Raw genomic sequence first — 21,390 nt, 5'->3', positions numbered from 1 at the left:
CCTGTTGTCCACTCTCTCCAACGTCTCCAGGTTCACCTTGCTCTCCTCTCTGCGCTGGGGCTCCCTGGACTCCTGGAAACCCAGCATACCCTATGTCACCCACAGAGCCAGGAGGGCCCCTCAGTATAACAGGAGGGCCACAGGAACAGTCCCCATCAGTGCCTAAAACACATAGTGACAGAAGTTGAGGCTTGAGTGTGGAGTTCCTCAGGGAACTATTTTGGAGCCTCTGCTCTTTCCATAAAATTTTGACTAAATTTTATAAAAATCTGAAAAATAAAAATAAATGAAGGTTTCCATGTACCACAGTTTTGAGAGTAAGCAAAAAAATGTAGGCTCTTTAAAAATTCAAAAAATTGCCAATTATGTGTCGCTTGAAACTCGACATTAAAGGATTTTGTGCTTTGTTAAAAAACTGATTTTAAAGACCTGAGGACCCTTAAACACAACAAGGACGATTTGCTGACAGTGACCTTTGAAGCCTGGGAAGCCCTGAGCCCCTGAGGGTCCCTGTTGACCCGGCTCTCCAGATTCTCCTATAGCCCCGGGAAGACAGTAACGACCTGACGAGTGAAACAAATAGTAAATAGGATGACAGCATTGACTGACAAGTGTTGAATATATTTATTAAACTTAAAACAAACATGAACAAACATGAACATGAGTTTGTTTGGTACCTGGATTCCCTGGCTCTCCCCTCGGTCCTTTGAGTCCAGGCCGTCCTGGTTTTCCAGGTTCTCCGGGTATGGGTCCATCGGTAAAGACTTGACCAGGATCTCCTCTGTCTCCCTTGGATCCTGGAACTCCGCCCTGACCCACAGCACCTGTCGTTCCTGAAAAGGAACCATCAGAGAACCGTTTTCCTCTCATATCATCAAACACTTATTGTAACATAGAAACTGTAAAACAAGAAACTTTTGTGCATTATGACATTTACCACATTCATTATATTTATAACATTGATAAAATGTATAATGTTACTGACCAGGTATTAATCTGGCAGGGGCTCCTGGGGGTCCATGCATTCCCATCAGCCCCATGACTCCTGGAGGGCCACTCGGTCCAGAGGGCCCGGGGTCCCCATCCTCACCTAAAAGAAGGAGGCAGATACATGACATCAGCAGTTTGATGGCGTTATGTGTCGTTGGCAGTGATGTGACAGATTCAGCTGATGGATCAGAGCCTGTTGATCTGCACCTGTGTGAGTGATGTCGGCCTCCTGAGGGAGCCCTTTAGGTCCTGGATCTCCCATCATGCCCTGGGAAAAGACAGGCTTGTTACAGACTGCAAAAGCTCTCTGATTGGTCAGAGCAGAAACGTTACAGATACACACTGACTGACCTTAGGACCTTCTCGTCCAATCAGACCTGGGAGACCTGGACTTCCTTTGATCCCCTGAAAACACAGACACACATCTTTAAAAAGATCCTGCGTTCTGATTGGCTGAGAGGTTGATTATCTATCGATACGAGGAAACGCAGAAAATGAACGAGGTTACTTAAACTCAGCACATTAAATAAACCAACGACCCACAGTGTGGAAATAACGAACCATTGTGAAAATTAAAACACTGGGAAACTAACAGGACTGTATAAATAATAAAACCAATTGAAAATTAAAAGCAAAGTAAAAGTAACAGTACAATAAAAAACTAACAGCAGTAAAACTTACTGACCCAATTAAAAAAGTGCTTCCCACATTATTATTATAATTAACATTATTATAAATAATATACATTTTGTACGTTTTTGTATTGTGTCATCTCACCTTGAATCCTTTTTCTCCGACCAGACCAGAGCTGCCAGAAAATCCCTGAAACACATAAACACATCATCTGAGTTTGGATGCTGATGTTTGATTATTAATCTGAATATTAATGAGTCGATCAGATTCCCTGTGTCTCTGTAACAGAATGAATTAATTCTCTGATCTGACTCGTCTTTACTTTATTAATACAACCCAACAAAACCAATCCCATTAATGCATTTCTTACTATGAGGCTGCAGTCGGTGTAAGCTGAGACAAAACAACTGATCAATAAGGTGATGATTGATAATGAATTACTCACCCTGGACCCAGGGAATCCCAGAATCCCCTTCTCTCCTTTGATTCCTGGAAGTGCGTCCAGACCCTGAGACCACACACACACACACACACACACACACACAATAATCAATATCTGATCAATAACCTTCTGTTCTAATCTGATGACCAACCAATGAATAATGCCCACATACCCACAATGTTTATGATAGACCTGTTAAAACTGTTGGAAAGCTGTAGAACATGTCAGAACCTCATAGAACCCAGCAGCAAACATTAGAACCTGATAGAATCTGATAACAGCTGATAAACAGTGGTAGAACTTGATAAACCCATTCAAACTGTTGGAACGCAGTTCTAGGTTAGAACCCAGGGTTCCTTCAGCCTTGTTCTACAGGTTTGATCCGGTTTTTGAACTTACTGGAAGTCCATCGAGTCCACAGACGCCTTTAACCCCCTTAGGACCCTGAGAAAGCAACAGAGCCACACGTTAGAACCCAACACTAGAACCCGACATAAGAACCAACGGAACCAGATACAGCTGGGCCAAAGATCAGACTACCGTAGAACTCCAAAAGAACAAAGATATACAATGATCTCAGCTGCAGCTAAACCAGCAGCTTCAGGACAGTGACAGTAGAACCAAAGTAGAACCACAGTAGAACAGCTGTAATCTGATTGGCTGTGAACGACTAAAGTCCCACCCACCTGTTCTCCTTTGATGTACAGGTCTTCCGGAGGGTCGACGTACTCAAACGGCCCTGGAGGCCCCTGGAGACCCTGTTCCCCCTGTGGAGAACACAGTACTTCACTGAATGAACAAGAACAAAAGATAAATCAGCTTCAAACTGTCCTGACTGATGCTCCAGTGGCCCCGCCCCCTCCTTGATGTCACTACAAGGGGAAGGGTCTGTTGTGAGGTCACGGAGGGGCGTGGTTTACCTCGTCTCCTTTCTGTCCGGGCAGAGATCGACCTTTTTCTCCCTGAAACACATCAGCCTGGTCATTAACAAGAACCAATCACTGTTAACACTGATCAATAATCAATATCCGGTCGCAGTTTACATCCACGGTGCTTTAACCACAGAGGCGTCAATTCATTTTTTACAGTGTTCTCATATTGTTCATTTTATAAATCATAATTTCAAATGAATAGAATCTTAGATATTAAAACAAATAAATGCAAAACATTAATGGTGTGAGTTTAATCTGAAGGTTAATCAATAAGAGACAGAAAACTTTATTAAATTTGAACATGAACTCAACTCAGATTTTTCAGTTCCAGAGCAGCTGTTGTGTATATTAAGAAAATAAAATAGGGTAAAATAAAACAATACAATCATATTGTGAAAATGATACTTACAGGTGGACCCCTGGATCCAGGCAGACCCGGGAGACCCTGCACAGACACAGTATATAACAACAACATGAACTGTCCTACTACTAATAATACGTAATAATAAACGTTAATTTTTACATCTAATTGGAAAAAACATTTTATTTATTATTTTTATTTTCTGTTGTGTTTCAGTTTCTGTGCCAACTCACGTTGGTCCCGTCCAGTCCTGCTGGACCCAGACCTCCAATTGGTCCAGGGAGTCCCTGCTCACCCTGCGGGGGGACCAGGTTATAACTCTCAGTGATATTTCAGGTTCACGTTTCACATTGATTTTTGTTTGTTGGTTCTCACCTGAAGTCCAGTAAGTCCTCTGGTCCCAGTCTCTCCCTGACACACACACACACACACACACACACACACACACACACACACACACACACACACACAAGAATTTATGAAAAGCATTGAAACATCCAAATATCCTCTGCGGTTGCCAGGATGCACATAACAACCTCCACCATCGTAATGTTTGTTTTTAATCAGAAACTCTGTGCTGCCCTCTAGTGGATGTATTCCTCAACAACCATGCTAACATAGAGGACACATGTTAGCATGTGGACAGTGACAGTTACACCTTTTGAAACAGACGTATTTCTTTTCATTCCTCAAAGCAGAATAAACAAACCTTAATATTTGTATTTCTATATAATCATGATACATATAATTAGAAAAATACAACAATACAAGAACTAATATCTAAGTTGGAGTGTGAATCAGATAATTACTGCATCACAGTTAAAAGAAACAAAACTGATTGGATTTACACAATATTATCTTGTTTCATTTACATGACATCAGTAATTAATTTTCTATTATCACACTGCTACCACAGGTACTCACAGGTACTCCAGGGTACTGTATGAAGTAAACTGTTGGATCTCCTGGAAATCCCTTCAGTCCTGGAAAACCCTGAAAACCAAAACACAGTTGCCATGGTGATGACTGAATATCACATTTCATTTACTTTATAAAAACTAAAAGAACAATTTCTTCTGTTTCTAGTATCACAGGAAACACTGTATGGACCTTACCACATACTTTAATTTAAGAAATTCAATGTTTGACTCACTAACCAGTTCTCCATCAGGTCCTTGTTCTCCTGGAAGTCCAGGATCGCCTCTCTGCCCTCTGGTGCCATTACATCCATCCAGACCCGGAAAACCTGGACCTCCAGCAGGACCTGGGTGACCCTGAACACACAAACACAAACCTCACAGTCTGACATCACTGGACCAATCAGAGGAGCTGACGGACTGATTGGGGCGGGGACTCTTACCGGGACTCCCTCTAAACCCGGAAATCCAAGAACACCAACACTTCCCTGAAACAACAGCAAACAATGGCAGTGTCAATAGTTGTGCACCGGTCTGTTCTACGCAAAGAGAGACGAGCTGTGATTCGTCAAATAAACAAAATGAACAAGCTGTGAATTCATCGGCACAAATCTGACACTGGACCAATCAGAACAAACAGAACCATCTACAGCAGAACCCTGTTTATTCACCACGTCTCCTTTCAGGCCTGCAGCTCCTGTCGGCCCCTCGTCTCCTCTCTGGCCCTTTTCTCCGGGAGGCCCCTGAGGACCCGGGAATCCTGGGGGCCCCTGACGACCCTGTTCCCCCAGACCACCTGGAGTACCCTGCAGAACACAAGTAAATGTTGATAAAAGCCTATAAACACTGTCAGAACATGTTAGTGACGGTTGGACCTTTAAACTGAAACTGTTTCAAAGCTGTAGAGCAGTGGTCGAAAACCCGTCGATTGCGATCTACCGGTCGATCTCTAAAACCTTCGCTGCCGATCCCCGTTACTCTCTGGACTCACTGGCTGCGCTTGCCCCGCAGGTCAGCTGTGTGTCGGTTGTCTGTTGTTCACGCGCGCTGTGTGTCCGCTATACGGCGGAGCTGCAGGTTTATCTACTGCAGCCATTCCCAAACTCAAGAATGCCGCGGCCCAATTTGAAAACTGAAAAGTTTGTGCGGCCCACCCACACCTTTAATCACAACTATATGATCCACACACAGGTCTAGAATCAACTATTACCATACATATTGTAAGCTATTTTATTTAGTGGCTTTATTATGGAAGGTTGGTGTGTAGTTCCTGTTATAAGCAGGGTGTTGGTTGGGACTCTTGTTTTGAAGGGGTTCTAACAGAAGTGGGTTCTGTCGGGGAGAGAAGTTTTGGAAGAGTGAAGGAAAATAAACGGGTGTGTTGTCCCGATTCAATAACCATCGGGACTGATGCCTGACAGTATAAGAGAACAAAACGCTCGGCTACAATATTATTCATTTTATAGCAAAAATAATTGTATATGAACGTAGGCATATGCGGTGCAAATCCAATAACATCCACATTTAAGCGTAACAATTTGCAAAGCAACCAATGTAAAAAAAAACATGAAGTGCAAATAGTGGATTGTTAAAAATATATTCTTGCTGTTTGTATAACAGAGCACAACAAGAATATCCGGGAGAAGAAAAACACATTTGAGGCGTAACCGAATTTACTTAAGGCTCAAAGTTCTCCCTCACCTGTGATTCCCCCGCTAATGATGCGTTCAAGTGTAAATGTGACGGTCAGCAAAAACAATGACACCTGCTATATAGGTCAGATAAAATAAGAACAACGTGGAATTTATATCTCATGTCTTTGTTTCATTACCTGTGATGATTACTTTTAAAAAAAAATCAATCATACATTTTTTGGTGGTAATCAACGCTTACTTACAAATCTGAAACTTTTTTATCTATTCATTTTCTGATGACCTCTCACGGCCCAGCTGCAGTGGCTTCACGGCCCACCAGGGGGCCGCGGCCCACACTTTGGGAATGACTGATCTACTGCATCTCCTTCAATACAAGTCGGATCATGTACTAAACCAAATGACTCGGTATGAAGACACGCATCTTCCGATCTGTCGATAACAATCAAAACCCTGTTAAAACAAACGAATGGATTCAGGAGTGAAACGCTGGAGTGCTTTTACTTTGAAACGGGAAGTGTTGTAAATACGTTTGTGTCATAGACAGATAAACATCGTGATTCACAGCAGAATAAACAGAGAAAATGATATTTAAATATGTTTTAATGTTTATCTGATGAATTTATGCCACAAAAATAAATGGTAGCAACACTTTTTCTATGCGTTTCAAAATAAAAGCACAACTGTTGTTGACGGAATCCATTCTTTTGTTTAACAAGGGTTTTTTATTGGAGGAGCGGAAGATGCAGGCTTCATACTGTATAGTACTGGTACTTATTTGAGTACACAGGAGTACTTTTATACAAGGAAGTAGTCACATTTGTGGCCGTATTCAAGGCAAAGCCTATATGTAAAAACATTGTGCTGCAGCAGCTCCTCTGCAGAACATGTTGTTGAACTGAAGCTAAATATTGGAACAAATGTGGAACATGCATCTGTTGCTTCAGTGAAATCACAGTCAGCTCTAATCCAATCTGAGTGATGATCATGGTTCTAATTTAACCCTGATTTCAAAATATAAGCACCTTGTTCAGTACAGAAGAGAAACTGACATGAAGTGTCATCATCTGACCACAGGGGGCGGTGTGACACAACAGAGACAACAAAATACACAAACTCTCTCTCACACACACACACACACACACACACACACACACACACACACACACACACACACACACACACACACACACACACACACACACACACTGGTATTATAAGCTCCGAAATTTACCGAAGTCATTTGAGACTTTTCGTCTCTTTGTACGTTTCCATCAACTTTAACACTTTTCTGTTTCAGATGCTTCATATCAGCTGCTGTAAACATTCACTCATGATTATTTTGTGTTAGTGTGTGTGTGTGTGTTAGTGTGTGTGTGTGACTGTGTTTGTGTGTGTGACTGTGTTTGTGTGTGTGTGTGTGTGTGTGTGTGATGAGATGTGACAGTTGTGATCTCTGTTAGTCTTTCTCTCTGTCCGTCTTTCTCTGAAACCACTGATCTGTGAAATCACTGAGACAGACGCCTTCCCACAATCCTCTCTGCCTGTCTGCTGCCCCCAGCTGTACACACACACACACACACACACACACACACACACACACACACACACACACACACACACACACAGGTTTTCTCTCTCTGGTGATGATCTGATAAATGCTGTTCTTTACTCAATCAGCTGATTGTAGTCACAACAAACATTTTCTGAGACATTTGATTGGCTCCTGAATTACATAAAGATAAAGTTTACAAAAGGTCTTCATTCAACAAATGTAGGTTCAAACATCTGGACCACACCATGTACACAAACATCTGCTGAGTGCGTGTGTGTTCCTGTACTTATATATTTGTGAGGACCATTTTAAGCATAGACCTAAAGAGTGGGGACATTTTGTCTGTTTGAGGGTTCAGACTTTTAGTGTTAGAGTCAGGTTCAGGGTTGGGTGTGTGTGTGAGAGTGTGAGTGAGTGAGTGAGTGTGTGAGAGAGTGAGGGAGTGAGAGAGAGGAGGTGAGAGAGAGTGAGTGAGAGAGTGAGAGAGTGAGAGTGAGAGTGAATGAGAGAGTGAGAGTGAGTGAGAGAGTGAGAGAGTGAGTGAGAGAGTGAGAGTGAGTGAGAGTGAGTGTGAGTGGAGAGTGAGGAGAGTGAGAGTGAGGAGAGAGTGAGAGTGAGTGAGTGAGAGAGTGAGAGAGTGAGTGAGAGAGTGAGCGAGAGAGAGAGTGAGTGAGAGAGTGAGTGAGAGGAGGTGTGGAGGTGAGTGAGAGTGAGGTGAGTGGAGGAGAGAGTGAGGAGGGGAGTGAGAGAGTGAGAGTGAGAGTGAGTGAGGAGAGTGAGTGAGTGAGAGTGAGAGAGGAGAGGAGGAGTGTGAGTGAGAGAGTGAGAGGGAGAGAGTGGAGAGTGAGAGTGAGAGTGAGTGTGAGAGGTGAGTGAGAGAGAGTGAGAGTGAGTGAGAGGAGTGAGAGTGAGAGTGAGAGAGTGAGTGAGAGAGTGAGTGTGAGAGTGAGAGAGTGAGAGTGAGTGTGAGAGTGAGAGTGAGTGTGAGAGTGAGAGAAAGTGAGAGTGAGTGTGAGAGTGAGAGTGTGAGTGAGAGAGTGAGTGAGAGAGAGAGTGAGTGAGAGAGTGAGGAGAGGAGGTGAGAGTGAGAGGAGAGTGAGAGAGTGAGAGTGAGAGAGAGAGTGAGTGGGAGTGGAGTGAGTGTGAGAGTGAGAGATAGAGTGAGTGAGAGAGTGAGGAGGGAGTGGAGGAGGAGTGAGAGTGAGAGAGTGAGAGAGTGAGGAGGTGAGAGTGAGAGTGAGAGTGAGGTGTGAGAGTGTGTGAGAGTGAGAGAGTGAGAGAGTGAGAGGAGGGAGAGTGAGAGAGGGAGAGGTGAGAGGAAAGTGAGTGAGTGTGAGAGTGAGAGTGTGAGAGTGAGAGGAGTGAGAGTGTGAGAGTGAGAGAGTGAGAGTGAGGAGTGAGTGTGAGAGTGTGAGTGAGGAGTGGAGAGTGAGAGTGAGAGAGTGAGAGTGAGGAGAGAGTGAGAGAGTGGGAGTGTGAGGAAAGTGAGTGAGAGTGAGTGTGAGAGTGAGAGTGAGGGTGAGAGGTGAGGGAGGAGAGTGTGAGGTGGAGTGTGAGAGTGAGGTGAGAGTGAGTGTGGGAGTGTGAGTGAGTGAGTGGGAGTGTGAGAGTGAGGAGTGAGTGTGAGAGGTGAGAGTGAGAGGTGAGTGTGAGTGTGAGAGGAGTGAGAGTGAGTGTGAGTGTGAGTGAGAGTAGTGTGTGTTTTACGAGTCGACAGTGAAGGGGTCACAGGTCTGTTAATAGAGGAAACTGTCTGCAGCTGTGATGATGTCATGCTGCAGCTGAGCTCTGATTGGTCGCTGCGCTGAGTCTCACCCTCGCTCCTTTGGCTGGAAAACACTTGCAGGTGGAACAGTCCCGCCCAGCGCACGGCTCTGACTGGTCGCCCTGGAAACCAAGACAAAACACAAGCATCATTTCATCATTCCTGTGACATCACACTTGGATGACTGACACCGAGCAGGTGTGATCAGGTTCTCAGGTGGAGTCATGTACCAAGAAACCTTTATGGAGCAGTGAAGGAGCAGTGATGGAGCAGTGAAGGAGCAGTGATGGAGCAGTGAAGGAGCAGTGAAGGAGCAGTGAGTGATGGAGCAGTGAAGGAGCAGTGATGGAGCAGTGAAGGAGCAGTGAAGGAGCAGTGATGGAGCAGTGAAGGAGCAGTGATGGAGCAGTGAAGGAGCAGTGAAGGAGCAGTGAAGGAGCAGTGATGGAGCAGTGATGGAGCAGTGAAGGAGAAATGATGGAAGTGAAGGAGCAGTGAAGGAGCAGGATGGAGAAAGGAGCTGTGAAGGAGCAGTGATGGAGCAGTGAAGGAGCTGTGATGGAGCAGTGAAGGACAGTGATGGAGCAGTGAAGAGCAGTGAAGGAGCAGTGAAGGAGCAGTGATGGAGGAGTGAAGGAGCAGTGAAGTATGATGGAGCAGTGAAGGAGTAGTGATGGAGCAGTGATGAGCAGTGAAGGAGCAGTGATGGAGCAGTGAAGGAGCTGTGAAGGAGCAGTGATGGAGCAGTGAAGGAGCAGTGATGGAGCAGAGAGTAGTGATGGAGCAGTGAAGGAGCAGTGAAGGAGCTGTGAAGGAGCAGTGATGGAGCAGTGAAGGAGCAGTGAAGGAGCTGTGAAGGAGCAGTGATGGAGCAGGAAGGAGTAGTGAAGGAGCAGAAGGAGCAGTGAAGGAGTGGTGATGGAGCAGTGAAGGAGCAGTGATGGAGCAGTGAAGGAGAAAGGATGAGTATGAAGGAGCAGTGATGGAAAATGAAGTGCTGTGATGGAGCAGTGAAGGAGCAGTGAAGGAAGCAATGAGTGAAGGAGCAGTGAAGGAGCTAATGAGTAGTGAAGGAGCAGTGAAGGAGCTGTGAAGGAGCAGTGATGGAGCAGTGAAGGAGCAGTGATGGAGCTGTGAAGGAGCAGTGAAGGAGCAGTGAAGGAGCTGGAAGGAGCAGTGATGGGCAGTGAAGGAAAGTGATGGAGCTGTAAGGAGCAGTGAAGGAGCAGTGAAGGAGCAGTGATGGAGCAGTGAAGGAGCAGTGATGGTGAAAGGGGGAGCAGTGAGAGCAGTGAAGGAGCAGTGAAGGAGCAGTGATGGAGCTGTGAAGGAGTAGTGAAGGAGCAGTGAAGGAGCTGTGAAGGAGCAGTGATGGAGCTGTGAAGGAGCAGTGATGGAGCTGTGAAGGAGCAGTGAAGGAGCAGTGAAGGAGCTGTGAAGGAGCAGTGATGGAGCAGTGAAGGAGCAGTGAAGGAGCAGTGATGGAGCAGTGAAGGAGCAGTGATGGAGCAGTGAAGGAGCAGTGAAGGAGTAGTGAAGGAGCAGTGATGGAGCGAGTGAAGGAGCAGTGATGGAGCAGTGAAGGAGCAGTGAAGGAGCAGTGAAGGAGCAGTGAAGGAGCAGTGATGGAGCAGTGAAGGAGCAGTGATGGAGCAGTGAAGGAGTAGTGAAGGAGCAGTGATGGAGCAGTGAAGGAGCAGTGAAGGAGCAGTGAAGGAGCAGTGAAGGAGCAGTGAAGGAGCAGTGATGGAGCAGTGAAGGAGCAGTGAAGGAGCTAAAGTGATGGAGCAGTGAAGGAGCAGTGATGAGGAGCAGTGAGGAGCAGTGAAGGAGCAGTGATGGAGCAGTGATGGAGCAGTGAAGGAGCAGTGATGGAGCAGTGATGGAGCAGTGATGGAGCAGTGAAGGAGCAGTGATGGAGCAGTGATGGAGCTGTGAAGGAGCAGTAGAGCAGTGAAGGAGCAGTGAAGGAGCAGTGAAGGAGCAGTGATGGAGCAGTGAAGGAACAGTGATGGAGCAGTGAAGGAGCTGTGAAGGAGCAGTGAAGGAGCAGTGACGGAGCAGTGATGGAGCAGTGATGGAGCAGTGAAGGAGTGATGATGGAGCAGTGAAGGAGCAGTGATGGAGCAGTGAAGGAGCAGTGAAGGAGCAGTGATGGAGCAGTGAAGGAGCAGTGAAGGAGCTGTGAAGGAGCAGTGAAGGAGCAGTGGAGACGGTGACGGAGCAGTGAAGGAGCAGTGATGGAGCAGTGAAGGAGCAGTGAGGAGCAGTGATGGAGCAGTGAAGGAGCAGTGGAAGAGCAGTGATGGAGCAGTGATGGAGCAGTGAAGGAGCAGTGATGGAGCAGTGATGGAGCAGTGAAGGAGCAGTGATGGAACAGTGAAGGAGCAGTGAAGGAGCAGTGAAGGAGCAGTGATGGAGCAGTGAAGGAGCAGTGAAGGAGCAGTGAAGGAGCAGTGAAGGAGCAGTGAAGGAGCAGTGATGGAGCAGTGAAGGAGCAGTGAAGGAGCAGTGAAGGAGCAGTGAAGGAGCAGTGAAGGAGCAGTGAAGGAGCAGTGATGGAGCAGTGAAGGAGCAGTGAAGGAGCAGTGATGGAGCAGTGAAGGAGCAGTGATGGAGCAGTGAAGGAGCAGTGAAGGAGCAGTGATGGAGCAGTGAAGGAGCAGTGATGGAGCAGTGAAGGAGCAGTGAAGGAGCAGTGATGGAGCAGTGAAGGAGCAGTGATGGAGCAGTGAAGGAGCAGTGAAGGAGCAGTGAAGGAGCAGTGATGGAGCAGTGAAGGAGCAGTGAAGGAGCAGTGAAGGAGCAGTGAAGGAGCAGTGAAGGAGCAGACAGCAGCAGAAGCAGCTTCTCTGTTTTCAGACGATGAGGAATGTAAACACGCTGCAGGGAAAAGATCTCTGAGATTCTCAGAGCTGACGAGTGTGTTTGTGAGTGTGTGTGTGTGTGTGTGTGTGTGTGTGTGTGTGTGTGTGTGTGTGTTTGTGTGTGTGTGTGTGTGTGTGTGTGTGTGTGTGTTTGTGTGTGTTTGTGTGTGTGTGTGTTTGTGTGTGTGTGTGTGTGTGTGTGTGTTTGTGTGTTTGTGTGTGTGTTTGTGTGTGTGTGTGTGTTTGTGTGTGTGTTCCTTTTTTCATCATATAATTAAACATGTGTTGAAAGACTGTATTAAAAAAAACACGGAGGGTCAAAGGTCAAATTATCTGTCACAAAAAAGACTTGATAGTTAAACTATCAAGTCTATCAATAATAATAATAATAATAATTATTATTATTATTATAATAATGCCATTTACTTTAACATCTTCTCTTAATACTCTGTCTCTATGCAGATGATTTGTGTATTTCATTGTAAAATCACTTGAATAAAACTTTGGGACTTTTAATGCTAATGGAGAATAGTTCCTCTGACCGGAGCAGAGTAAGTGAGCAGTGCCTCGGTGAAGCTGTGTCAGGAGGGACCTGTCCCCTCAGACGCTGATGCTCCCTGTTGGTGCACTGGGTGTTTTGATTTCTCTGGGCCCCAGACGGTGACTTTCCCAGAGCGCGGTGGTGTTTGTGTAGCAGCCACATTCCTGCAGCGTTGTGTCAACGAGGTTATCAGTCAGGCGTGGCTATCAGCAGCAGGAATGTGGCTATCGCTCCATCTGCTGTCACCACTTTGTTCTGAAAGTCTGCGCTCGCACCATCCTCCCTCCATCATCTGTCCTCGCCACCCTGTCCCCGTCTGCCCTCACGCATCCTCCATCCATCCATCCTCTGTCCATCCTCTGTCCATCCTCTGTCCATCCTCCCTCCATCCTCTGTCCATCCTCCCTCCATCCTCTGTCCATCCTCCCTCCATCCTCTGTCCATCCTCCCTCCATCCTCTGTCCATCCTCCCTCCATCCTCTGTCCATCCTTCTCCTCCATCCTCTGTCCATCCTCCCTCCATCCTCTGTCATCCTCCCTCCCATCCTCTGTCCATCCTCCCTCCATCCTCTGTCTCCTCCCTCCATCCTCCCTCCATCCTCTGTCCATCCTCCTCCATCCTCTCCATCCTCTGTCCATCCTCCCTCCATCCTCTGTCCATCCTCCTCCATCCTCTGTCCTCCTCTGTCCATCCTCCCTCCATCATCCCATCCCTCCATCCTCTGTCCATCCTCCCTCCATCCCATCCTCCTCCATCATCTGTCCATCCTCCCTCCATCATCTGTCCTCACCACCCTGTCCCCGTCTGCCCTCACGCATCCTCCTCCTCCATCCTCTGTCCATCCTCCCATCCTCCCTCCATCATCTGTCCATCCTCCCTCCATCATCTGTCCTCACCACCCTGTCCCCATCTGCCCTCACGCATCCTCCATCCATCCATCCTCCCTCCATCCATCCATCCTCCCTCCATCATCTATCCTCCCTCCATCATCTGTCCTCGCCACCCTGTCCCCATCTGCCCTCACGCATCCTCCATCCATCCATCCTCCATCCATCCATCCATCCTCCCTCCATCATCTGTCCTCCCTCCATCATCTGTCCTCGCCACCCTGTCCCCATCTGCCCTCACGCATCCTCCATCCATCCATCCTCCATCCATCCATCCATCCTCCCTCCATCCTCTGTCCATCCTCCCTCCATCATCTGTCCTCGCCACCCTGTCCCCATCTGCCCTCACGCATCCTCCATCCATCCATCCTCCCTCCATCATCGTCCTCCCTCCATCATCTGTCCTCCCTCCCTGTCCCCGTCTGCCCTCACGCATCCTCCATCTCCTCCCATCCTCCGTCCATCCTCCCTCCATCCTCTGTCCTTCATCCATCTGCATTCCCACCATCTCCCACTGTCGTCCATTAATCCCCTTTTCTCCCACCATCCCTCTATCCGCGAGAGTATGCTGCCACTGGTTGGCCGAGCAGACAGCAGGGAAGCTGATTGGCTGTTCACAGACAGACTGAACCCGATGACCCCGGTGGGACAGAGAGAAAAGTCTAGACAAGAAGACAAACTTTCTACAACCGTGCAGGGACATCTCATCCCTCCATCACTGATCTCTGTAAATCAACAGAAGACCTGAGGAAACCAGGTCTGATCCCTGTGGGACACAAGGAACAGAGACACACCAGAGAACCTATGGTTCTCCAGAAACAACATAGTGAACCCAAAGTACATCAGCAGCACATAGAACACTTTAAACCATTCACAACTAGAATCACCGTCCTGTGGTCGTTGACCTCCACCAACCAGTGCAGTTTCAGTCCACATACTTTTTTCAGACTAATATGAGGTCACTGTGATCTTTGACCACTGAAATCTAAAGCGTTCATCTTTGGGGACAAGGGACAACTGGTCAAAATTTGAAGAAATTCTCGAAAGGGACACTTGAGATATCACAGAAATTGAAAAGATTCCCGGGAGATGTGCCTGTTCACAAGGTAAGAAGTGTGTTTTGTGAGGTCACAGCGACATTGACCTTCGACCAACAAAATCTCATCAGTTCATCTTTGAGTCGGCCAGACCTCCTTTCCAGGACCCTGCAGTAGACCTTCTCAGGACGGCTGAGGAGCGTGATACCCGACAGTTCGAGCAGTTTGCCTTTTACAAAATGTGATCTTCCACAGGAACTGTTCCCGATTTTCATGAGGACAATGTCCGGAACCTTCAGCATCTCAGGGAGAAGCTCATCCGAACCTGACGCTACCCACCGGGGAGCAACTTTACTTCAGCGACCTCAGGGATGAAGCTCTGCCTCATCCACAGACGACGTGGTATAACTGAACAGTTATAGCAAGTTTGAAGAAATTCCCTCAATGTGGTCTTGAGATATTGTTTTGATAAGAATGGGATAAACGGATCGACAACCTGAAATCATACCGCTCCCGGCCACTTGGCGTCAAGGGAGTGGAGGAATAACATCAGCCCATGAAAAAGAGAGAGAGATGAACTTACTCCAAGAGCGGCTGGGGGAGCGGTCAGGATCATCAGGAGGCAGCTGAAGGTGGGGATGATGAAGAGGATGATTAATTATGAGTTAACATGTTTATTGATACGTTAACATGTTTATTTATACGTTAACATGTTTAACAGACGTGTTGGTTTTTTGAATTCACCAGAGCCAGGTGAAGGGGGCGCAGCAGGAAGTAGGCAGCATCTCGTCCCCTCGCTCGGAGGAAGTCCCGCCCACGACACAGCCCTCACTCTGACTCCACCTCTGGCTGTATTTCAGCCAATGAGGACGTCCCGATGCTGCAGCGCCAGTGGTCGTCCTGCAGAGACAAAAGAGACAAACTGAAGACATAGAGTTCATCCTCTGAGGAGAAGGAATCGGAAGCTTCGTCATGTGTTTCCATCTCCTTAAATAAAGTGAACTGACATGAACAAACTTCACATGAGAAGTTTCTACTGAGTCTTTAGTGAAAGTGTTGATGACATCAAGTGACAAAGACACAAAGACACTGAGAGAAACTAGAACTACCGTCCTCTGGTTCTGTGACTCCACCAAACTCTGCAGTTTGAGTCTTCATGCATTTTGCTCACTGGGACCTCTGAAATATAATCAGTTCATCTTTGAGTGACAACTCGTCACAGATTTACGATTCATGACAAACACGTTTAGTGAGTTCACAGTGACCAGATGATTGTTGAGATACGGTGTTCACAGAATGGGACAGACAGACAACCTGAAAACATTACACCTCCTGCCACTGGGTGTCGCTGGCACAGAGACATGAAAACCACTGCTCCACCAGCAGCATCACCAGTCGCTGTCCTCAAAAATGTTGTGGTTCTCTACTCGGTACTATCATGGTTCCTCTCCTCATCACCTCCAGAACTTTCTGTTATTCCTCCTTCAGCCACCAGGTGTCCCCAGCGTCCCCAGTGTGTCAGTTCTGCGCACTGACACACCTGTTTTCAGTTTCTCGTCAGTGGTTCAACTGTTCGATTTCTCTTGATTTGGTTCTGGATCCTCGCTCTATTTTCTCGTGCACTTCGTGACACAAACATTGTTTTTATTGTTTTATTGTCTGCGCACCAGTGACATTATGTTTTCAGTTTGTCTGTGCGTCTGTCCCACTCCTGTGAACGCGATATCCCAAGAACGCCTTGAGGGAATTTCTTCAAATTTACAAATATTAACTTAAACTGAAGGATGAACTGATTAGAATTTGGTGGACGAAGGTCAAAGTCACACGACCTTTGGTTGTTGTGAACACAATATATCAGGATTATCGGAATTTCATTACATGAGGCACAAACATACACTTAGACTGAACGATGACCGAAATAGAATTTGGTGGTAAAAGGTCAAAGGTCACAGCGACCTTGTCTGAATCTGGAGACATTTTTATCTAGAAATATGTTCACAGAAACTGGAGGAATACGACCTCAGTGCGTCCACTGAGTACATCAGCCAATGGGAGAGAGGCAGGGCCTACTACTTTACCTTACATTTTTTTTATATATTATGACTGTATACTTTTACTCCATATTCTACAACCTTAAAAGTACTTTTAGTCAACATGGGTATTATTTATGCTCTGACTCTTAACTTTCACTCTATTACTCTACAACCCTAAAGTACATTTATTTACTTTTACTCCATTACTCTACAGCCTTTGAGTACTTGTATTTGTTTTACTTGACATTTACTCGGTTACTTTGCGGTTTGAATTAAAACTAATTTGTCTTCACGTTAAACAACAAAACAAGTGAGAGTCTGACGTCATCATCTCAGAGTCCAGTCTGCATTCGAGTAGTTGAGTAAAAGTACTCCGTTACTTCTCCACTCCGTTACTTCTCCACTCTCCTCCTCAGCTTCATCAGCGGCTCATTCATCAAGTGACGGAATCGACCCGTCGACGTCATGAAGACACAGTTAACGGTTAATTCACGGTTAATGAGCACCGGATTCACACGTCACAGCTCAGGTGAGTCTTACCTGAAGGTCTCGCGCTCGGTCCGCGTGAAAAGTTTGATTCTGGAGCACGAGCCGCAGCTTGTCACACACAGAGCTGCGCGTTCACACACCGCAATAACCTGCAGCCACGCATACCAACACTTCCGGCCCGCAGCGACCGCCCTTCAAAATAAAAGCCCCTGAAGAGACTAATGGAAGTTTATTATCATTAATAAAAAACTTTGAAATCATGGAGATCTAAAATATTGAATAACCCTAACACCACTCTAAAATACAGTTTATTACGGTTTATTACTTTATATGACTGTGTTTCACTGTTTATTACTATATATAACTATGTGTTGTTCTACACTTTAATCAATTTCTTTAGTTTACAATCAAATTTTATTTTTATAGCCTAAATTCACAAAGCACAATCTGTCTCATAGGGCTTTGGCAAGGTGTGACATCCTCAACCCTCAAGAGTCAGGAAATACTACGAACACACGTTTCCTGCCACGTTATTCTTCTCATCTTGTTTGAATTCACACATTTCATATTTGTATATCTTTGTATTTTTTTACTTTCTCAAAATCAAATAATCTGAAAACTTTACTCACTGTTGAACAAAACTAAATACTGTATTATCAACAATTCAATGTGAACCAAGTTTAAATTTGTATTATATTGTTGAACTAAAGTGAAACTTGACTTTACTACACAGGAACTAAAGATTCAGCGTGAACGGAGGTTCTTCATGTTCCTCTGTGAAGGCTCCATGTGTGTTGTTGTGTGACTTGTTCATTATTAGATCAGACTTCATTAGAGTTTTATCATATTTACCTGAAAATATTTAAGAAAAACAACATTTGAAAAACATTTCATCATTTTACCTTATCAATATATATTTATTCACAGTATTCAGATACTTTACTTAAGTAAAAGTCCAACATTATAATTGTTATTGTCAGTAAAATATATTTGATATGATTCATCTCAGGGTATTGAATTAAAACTTATTGTTTTTATTTTCCTATGTGCAACAAATCAATAAATATATAATTTAGTACTTCAGATACTAATTTATTTATTAACTAAATCAGTCTCATTACTTTCCACTGTTCTTATATATTAAACTAACATGAGTCATTAACAGTTTGATCAGATCCGTGTTTTGGGGCTTTTATTTTTCAGAGCAAGACCGGAAGTGTGTGTAGTGGATGTTGCGGGATACTGCACAGACCCCCCCCCGAGGAGTGCAGTCCATCCCGAGCCGAGCCGAGCCGAGCGGGTGTGATGAGGCCGAGACTCTGCAGCTGTGTGTCCGGAGGTATGGAGCCTCCAGGCGGCCTGAGGCGGAGCATCGTCCCGCTGCTGCTTCTGCTTCTCTGCTGCTGCGGTGCTCCTGGACACAGGGTGAGACACACACAGACAGACACACACACACAGACACACACAGACAGACACACACACACACAGACAGACACACACACACACACACACAGACACACACACACACACACACACACACACACACACACACACACACACACACACACACACACACACACACACCTGCAAAGTGTTTAGATTTAAAATTAAGTTTCTTAAATCTGAAGGGGATTTTATTTTGAAATGATTAATATTGATTTTTAATTCGTGGTTCAGTGTGTGTGTGTGTGTGTGTGTGTGTGTGTGTGTGTGTGTGTGTGTGTGTGTGTGTGTGTGTGTGTTGTCATGGTAACAGACAGATGTGTGTGAACTTTGTGTTTGTCCATTTTTTTTTTTTTTAACAGCAAAGTCTCACAAACTGTAGAAAGTTTTCAACAGAGTTTTCTGAGAGCAGCGATTTCACTTGAAGTGTAAGCGAAGCTTTATATTCACCGCTCGTAGTCGAGTCATGTGACTGATAAGAACCAATCAGGACGAGAACGTGGGCGTCTGCCTCAAAGTCTCAGTTTCTGTTCAGACTAAAACACAACCCCAGAGTTTTCACCCAAAAACGAGACCAGTTTACACAAGTCTCTGATTTAGAGGCTGGAAACTAACCATAGCAACAGCCAATGCAACCAGTAACTAAGATTTAGAATTATTGGAAACATGTCAGAGTTTGATCAAGAACATGAACGTGGACGGAACAAAGATCAAAGGTTATTGTCTGTGTTTGAAATATGACATCATTACCTGATCAAAGTGTCACAGACGACTCGTCTCCACTTCCTCCAGAAATGAAGCTGAAATATCTCAGATACAAACGCTGCCATCTTGTGGTGATGATGTCATTAACTCCTGGAGTGGAGCCGTGGTACCGAGATTCCGCCCACACACGTTCCCAACAAATCAGGAGTCAGTCTCAGCTGTCAATCATGACGTCTCCGTCTGTTTCTATATCATCAAATAACTGATTCAATCCAAACTGATCACAAACACTTGAACAAACATCAGTGAGATGAGAACGAGCTGAAACGACAGAAACAAAACATCTTTGACAAACATTTATTTAACGTCTACTTGGATTATTTAGTTTGGTTCATGTCCCATCTGCTAACATGGAGGAGGGTTTATGACCTGTACTGCAGCCAGACACCAGGGGGCGATAGAGAAGACACTATGGCATCACTTTTGTTAAGTTGTTACAGAAGTAGAAGTGTTCAGAGCAGTGAGACACATCGTGTGTGTTAAGTTTGTTTACATCACTTGTTTGTTGTTTCCTGTCTCTTCTGCTTTTAGTCACAACATGAGACCCCCTCTTGAAAAGAATGTAGGAAGAATGTCAGACAGGAAATAAAACCTGTCTGACTACAGACTGAGGGGGAGGAGGACACAGCTACAGCTACTCAACTACAGTTACACAACTACAGTTACACAACTACAGTTACACAACTACAGTTACTCAGTTACAGTTACTCAGCAGTTTCAGTGTGTTTGTTTACAGAGGCTTGTTGTTGTAAATAAAGTGAGATCAAAGATTCTGAGTCTCAGTGATGAAAACGTTTTTCTGTGTGAGAACTGCTGCTGTCGGGTTAGGAGCTGTCCTTTCATCTGTCCTTTCATCTGTCCTTTCATCTGTTGTTTTAGTTCATCTGTTTTCAGCCTTTTGTCCTGAGCTGCTGTTATTACTGTGACACACACACACAGACACAGACACACACACACACACACACACACACACACACACACACACACACACACACACACACACACACACACACACACACACACACACACATCACCCAGTGTATGTACACACACAGACACACACACACACACACACACACACACACGCACGCACACGCACACGCACACACACATACACATCACCCAGTGTATGTATACACACAGACACACACACACACACACACACACACACACACACACACACACACACACACACATACACACAGAAACACACACATAGAAACACACAAACACACTCACACACATCTCTTAAATTATCTCATCACACTCTGATGTCATACTGAAACAGTTTAAGTTTATTCTGCGTGATGTTAAAACCTGAACCTGCAGAAAAGTGTCACATTTGAAGAGACACTGAGCCCCCTGCTGGAGTCTCTGTGTCACTGCTCTTTTGATCTGATATTTATTTCAATTATTTCTGGGTGATTGTGATAAGAAACACTTTTATTTGTTAAACTCAGGACAGAAATACATTTTATTAAATTCATGAGCAGATCACTAATATTTATTATTCTGATGTTAAAAATCAATGTGTGTGTGACTAAGTTTTTTTAAAGTGTCAGATCCTGGTTTCAAACAGAAAAACTTTATTAAAACTGAACACAAACCTCAGACTTGAATTTAACTTTGACTCTGTAACAAAAGTCAAAGCAAAAAACAAACAATATACACAATAATAATAGTGATACTTGAATATATCTATCATAAGTTATGTAATAATAATAATAATAATGATGATAATAATAATAATTCTGGATCATTTTGTTGCTGCAGACGGAAACAGCTTTTATTTGTCTGAATAAGGTTCAGACTCACAGTAAAGTGAACTTTTACCACGATGCATCGCTGCAGGACGTGTTCAGGCGTCTCCCGCCATCATGGCGTCCTGTTGGATGTGAGACAGGAATGGAGATAAGACGACAGCAGCCCTTCATGTTCCTGTCTGTCCGCCTGGTTATCACAGTTACACCTGCAGGACACAATTACATGTTTGGGTTAAATCCTCAGAAACATGTCGCACAGATAAAAACACGTTCAACAACAACAATGCAGCTGCTGTGTGACATCAGTCTGGACCAGA

The 21,390-nt window shown here is 45.1% G+C and overlaps 2 protein-coding genes across 2 annotated transcripts in view; one reads left to right on the top strand and one right to left on the bottom strand.

The window, feature by feature from the left end:
* col4a4 (collagen, type IV, alpha 4) overlaps nucleotides 1-17,249 on the bottom strand; it is a 28,714-nt gene extending 11,465 nt beyond the window's left edge. The window contains exons 1-22 of the mRNA XM_035154068.2: nucleotides 17,154-17,249; nucleotides 15,325-15,480; nucleotides 15,164-15,206; nucleotides 9,298-9,369; nucleotides 4,947-5,081; nucleotides 4,719-4,763; nucleotides 4,516-4,632; nucleotides 4,283-4,351; nucleotides 3,734-3,769; nucleotides 3,592-3,654; nucleotides 3,407-3,442; nucleotides 2,986-3,027; nucleotides 2,752-2,832; nucleotides 2,465-2,509; nucleotides 2,069-2,131; nucleotides 1,768-1,812; nucleotides 1,342-1,395; nucleotides 1,198-1,258; nucleotides 986-1,090; nucleotides 678-833; nucleotides 474-563; nucleotides 2-162 (exon numbers count right to left, since the gene is read on the bottom strand). Coding sequence (XP_035009959.1) covers nucleotides 2-162; nucleotides 474-563; nucleotides 678-833; nucleotides 986-1,090; nucleotides 1,198-1,258; nucleotides 1,342-1,395; nucleotides 1,768-1,812; nucleotides 2,069-2,131; nucleotides 2,465-2,509; nucleotides 2,752-2,832; nucleotides 2,986-3,027; nucleotides 3,407-3,442; nucleotides 3,592-3,654; nucleotides 3,734-3,769; nucleotides 4,283-4,351; nucleotides 4,516-4,632; nucleotides 4,719-4,763; nucleotides 4,947-5,081; nucleotides 9,298-9,369; nucleotides 15,164-15,206; nucleotides 15,325-15,365 — 1,560 coding nt within the window. The 5' untranslated portion in view covers nucleotides 15,366-15,480; nucleotides 17,154-17,249. The remainder of the gene's footprint in view (nucleotide 1; nucleotides 163-473; nucleotides 564-677; nucleotides 834-985; nucleotides 1,091-1,197; nucleotides 1,259-1,341; nucleotides 1,396-1,767; nucleotides 1,813-2,068; nucleotides 2,132-2,464; nucleotides 2,510-2,751; nucleotides 2,833-2,985; nucleotides 3,028-3,406; nucleotides 3,443-3,591; nucleotides 3,655-3,733; nucleotides 3,770-4,282; nucleotides 4,352-4,515; nucleotides 4,633-4,718; nucleotides 4,764-4,946; nucleotides 5,082-9,297; nucleotides 9,370-15,163; nucleotides 15,207-15,324; nucleotides 15,481-17,153) is intronic.
* Nucleotides 17,250-18,356: 1,107 nt separating this feature from the next.
* LOC118106630 (collagen alpha-1(I) chain) overlaps nucleotides 18,357-21,390 on the top strand; it is a 688,934-nt gene continuing 685,900 nt past the window's right edge. The window contains 1 exon segment of the mRNA XM_047339634.1: nucleotides 18,357-18,527. Coding sequence (XP_047195590.1) covers nucleotides 18,444-18,527 — 84 coding nt within the window. The 5' untranslated portion in view covers nucleotides 18,357-18,443.

Source organism: Hippoglossus stenolepis, chromosome 4 (genome assembly GCF_022539355.2).
Source record: "Hippoglossus stenolepis isolate QCI-W04-F060 chromosome 4, HSTE1.2, whole genome shotgun sequence".
Classification (NCBI taxonomy): Eukaryota; Metazoa; Chordata; class Actinopteri; order Pleuronectiformes; family Pleuronectidae; genus Hippoglossus; species Hippoglossus stenolepis.
Note: the sequence above shows the minus strand (reverse complement) of the source record. Positions and strands in the feature narration are given on the sequence as shown.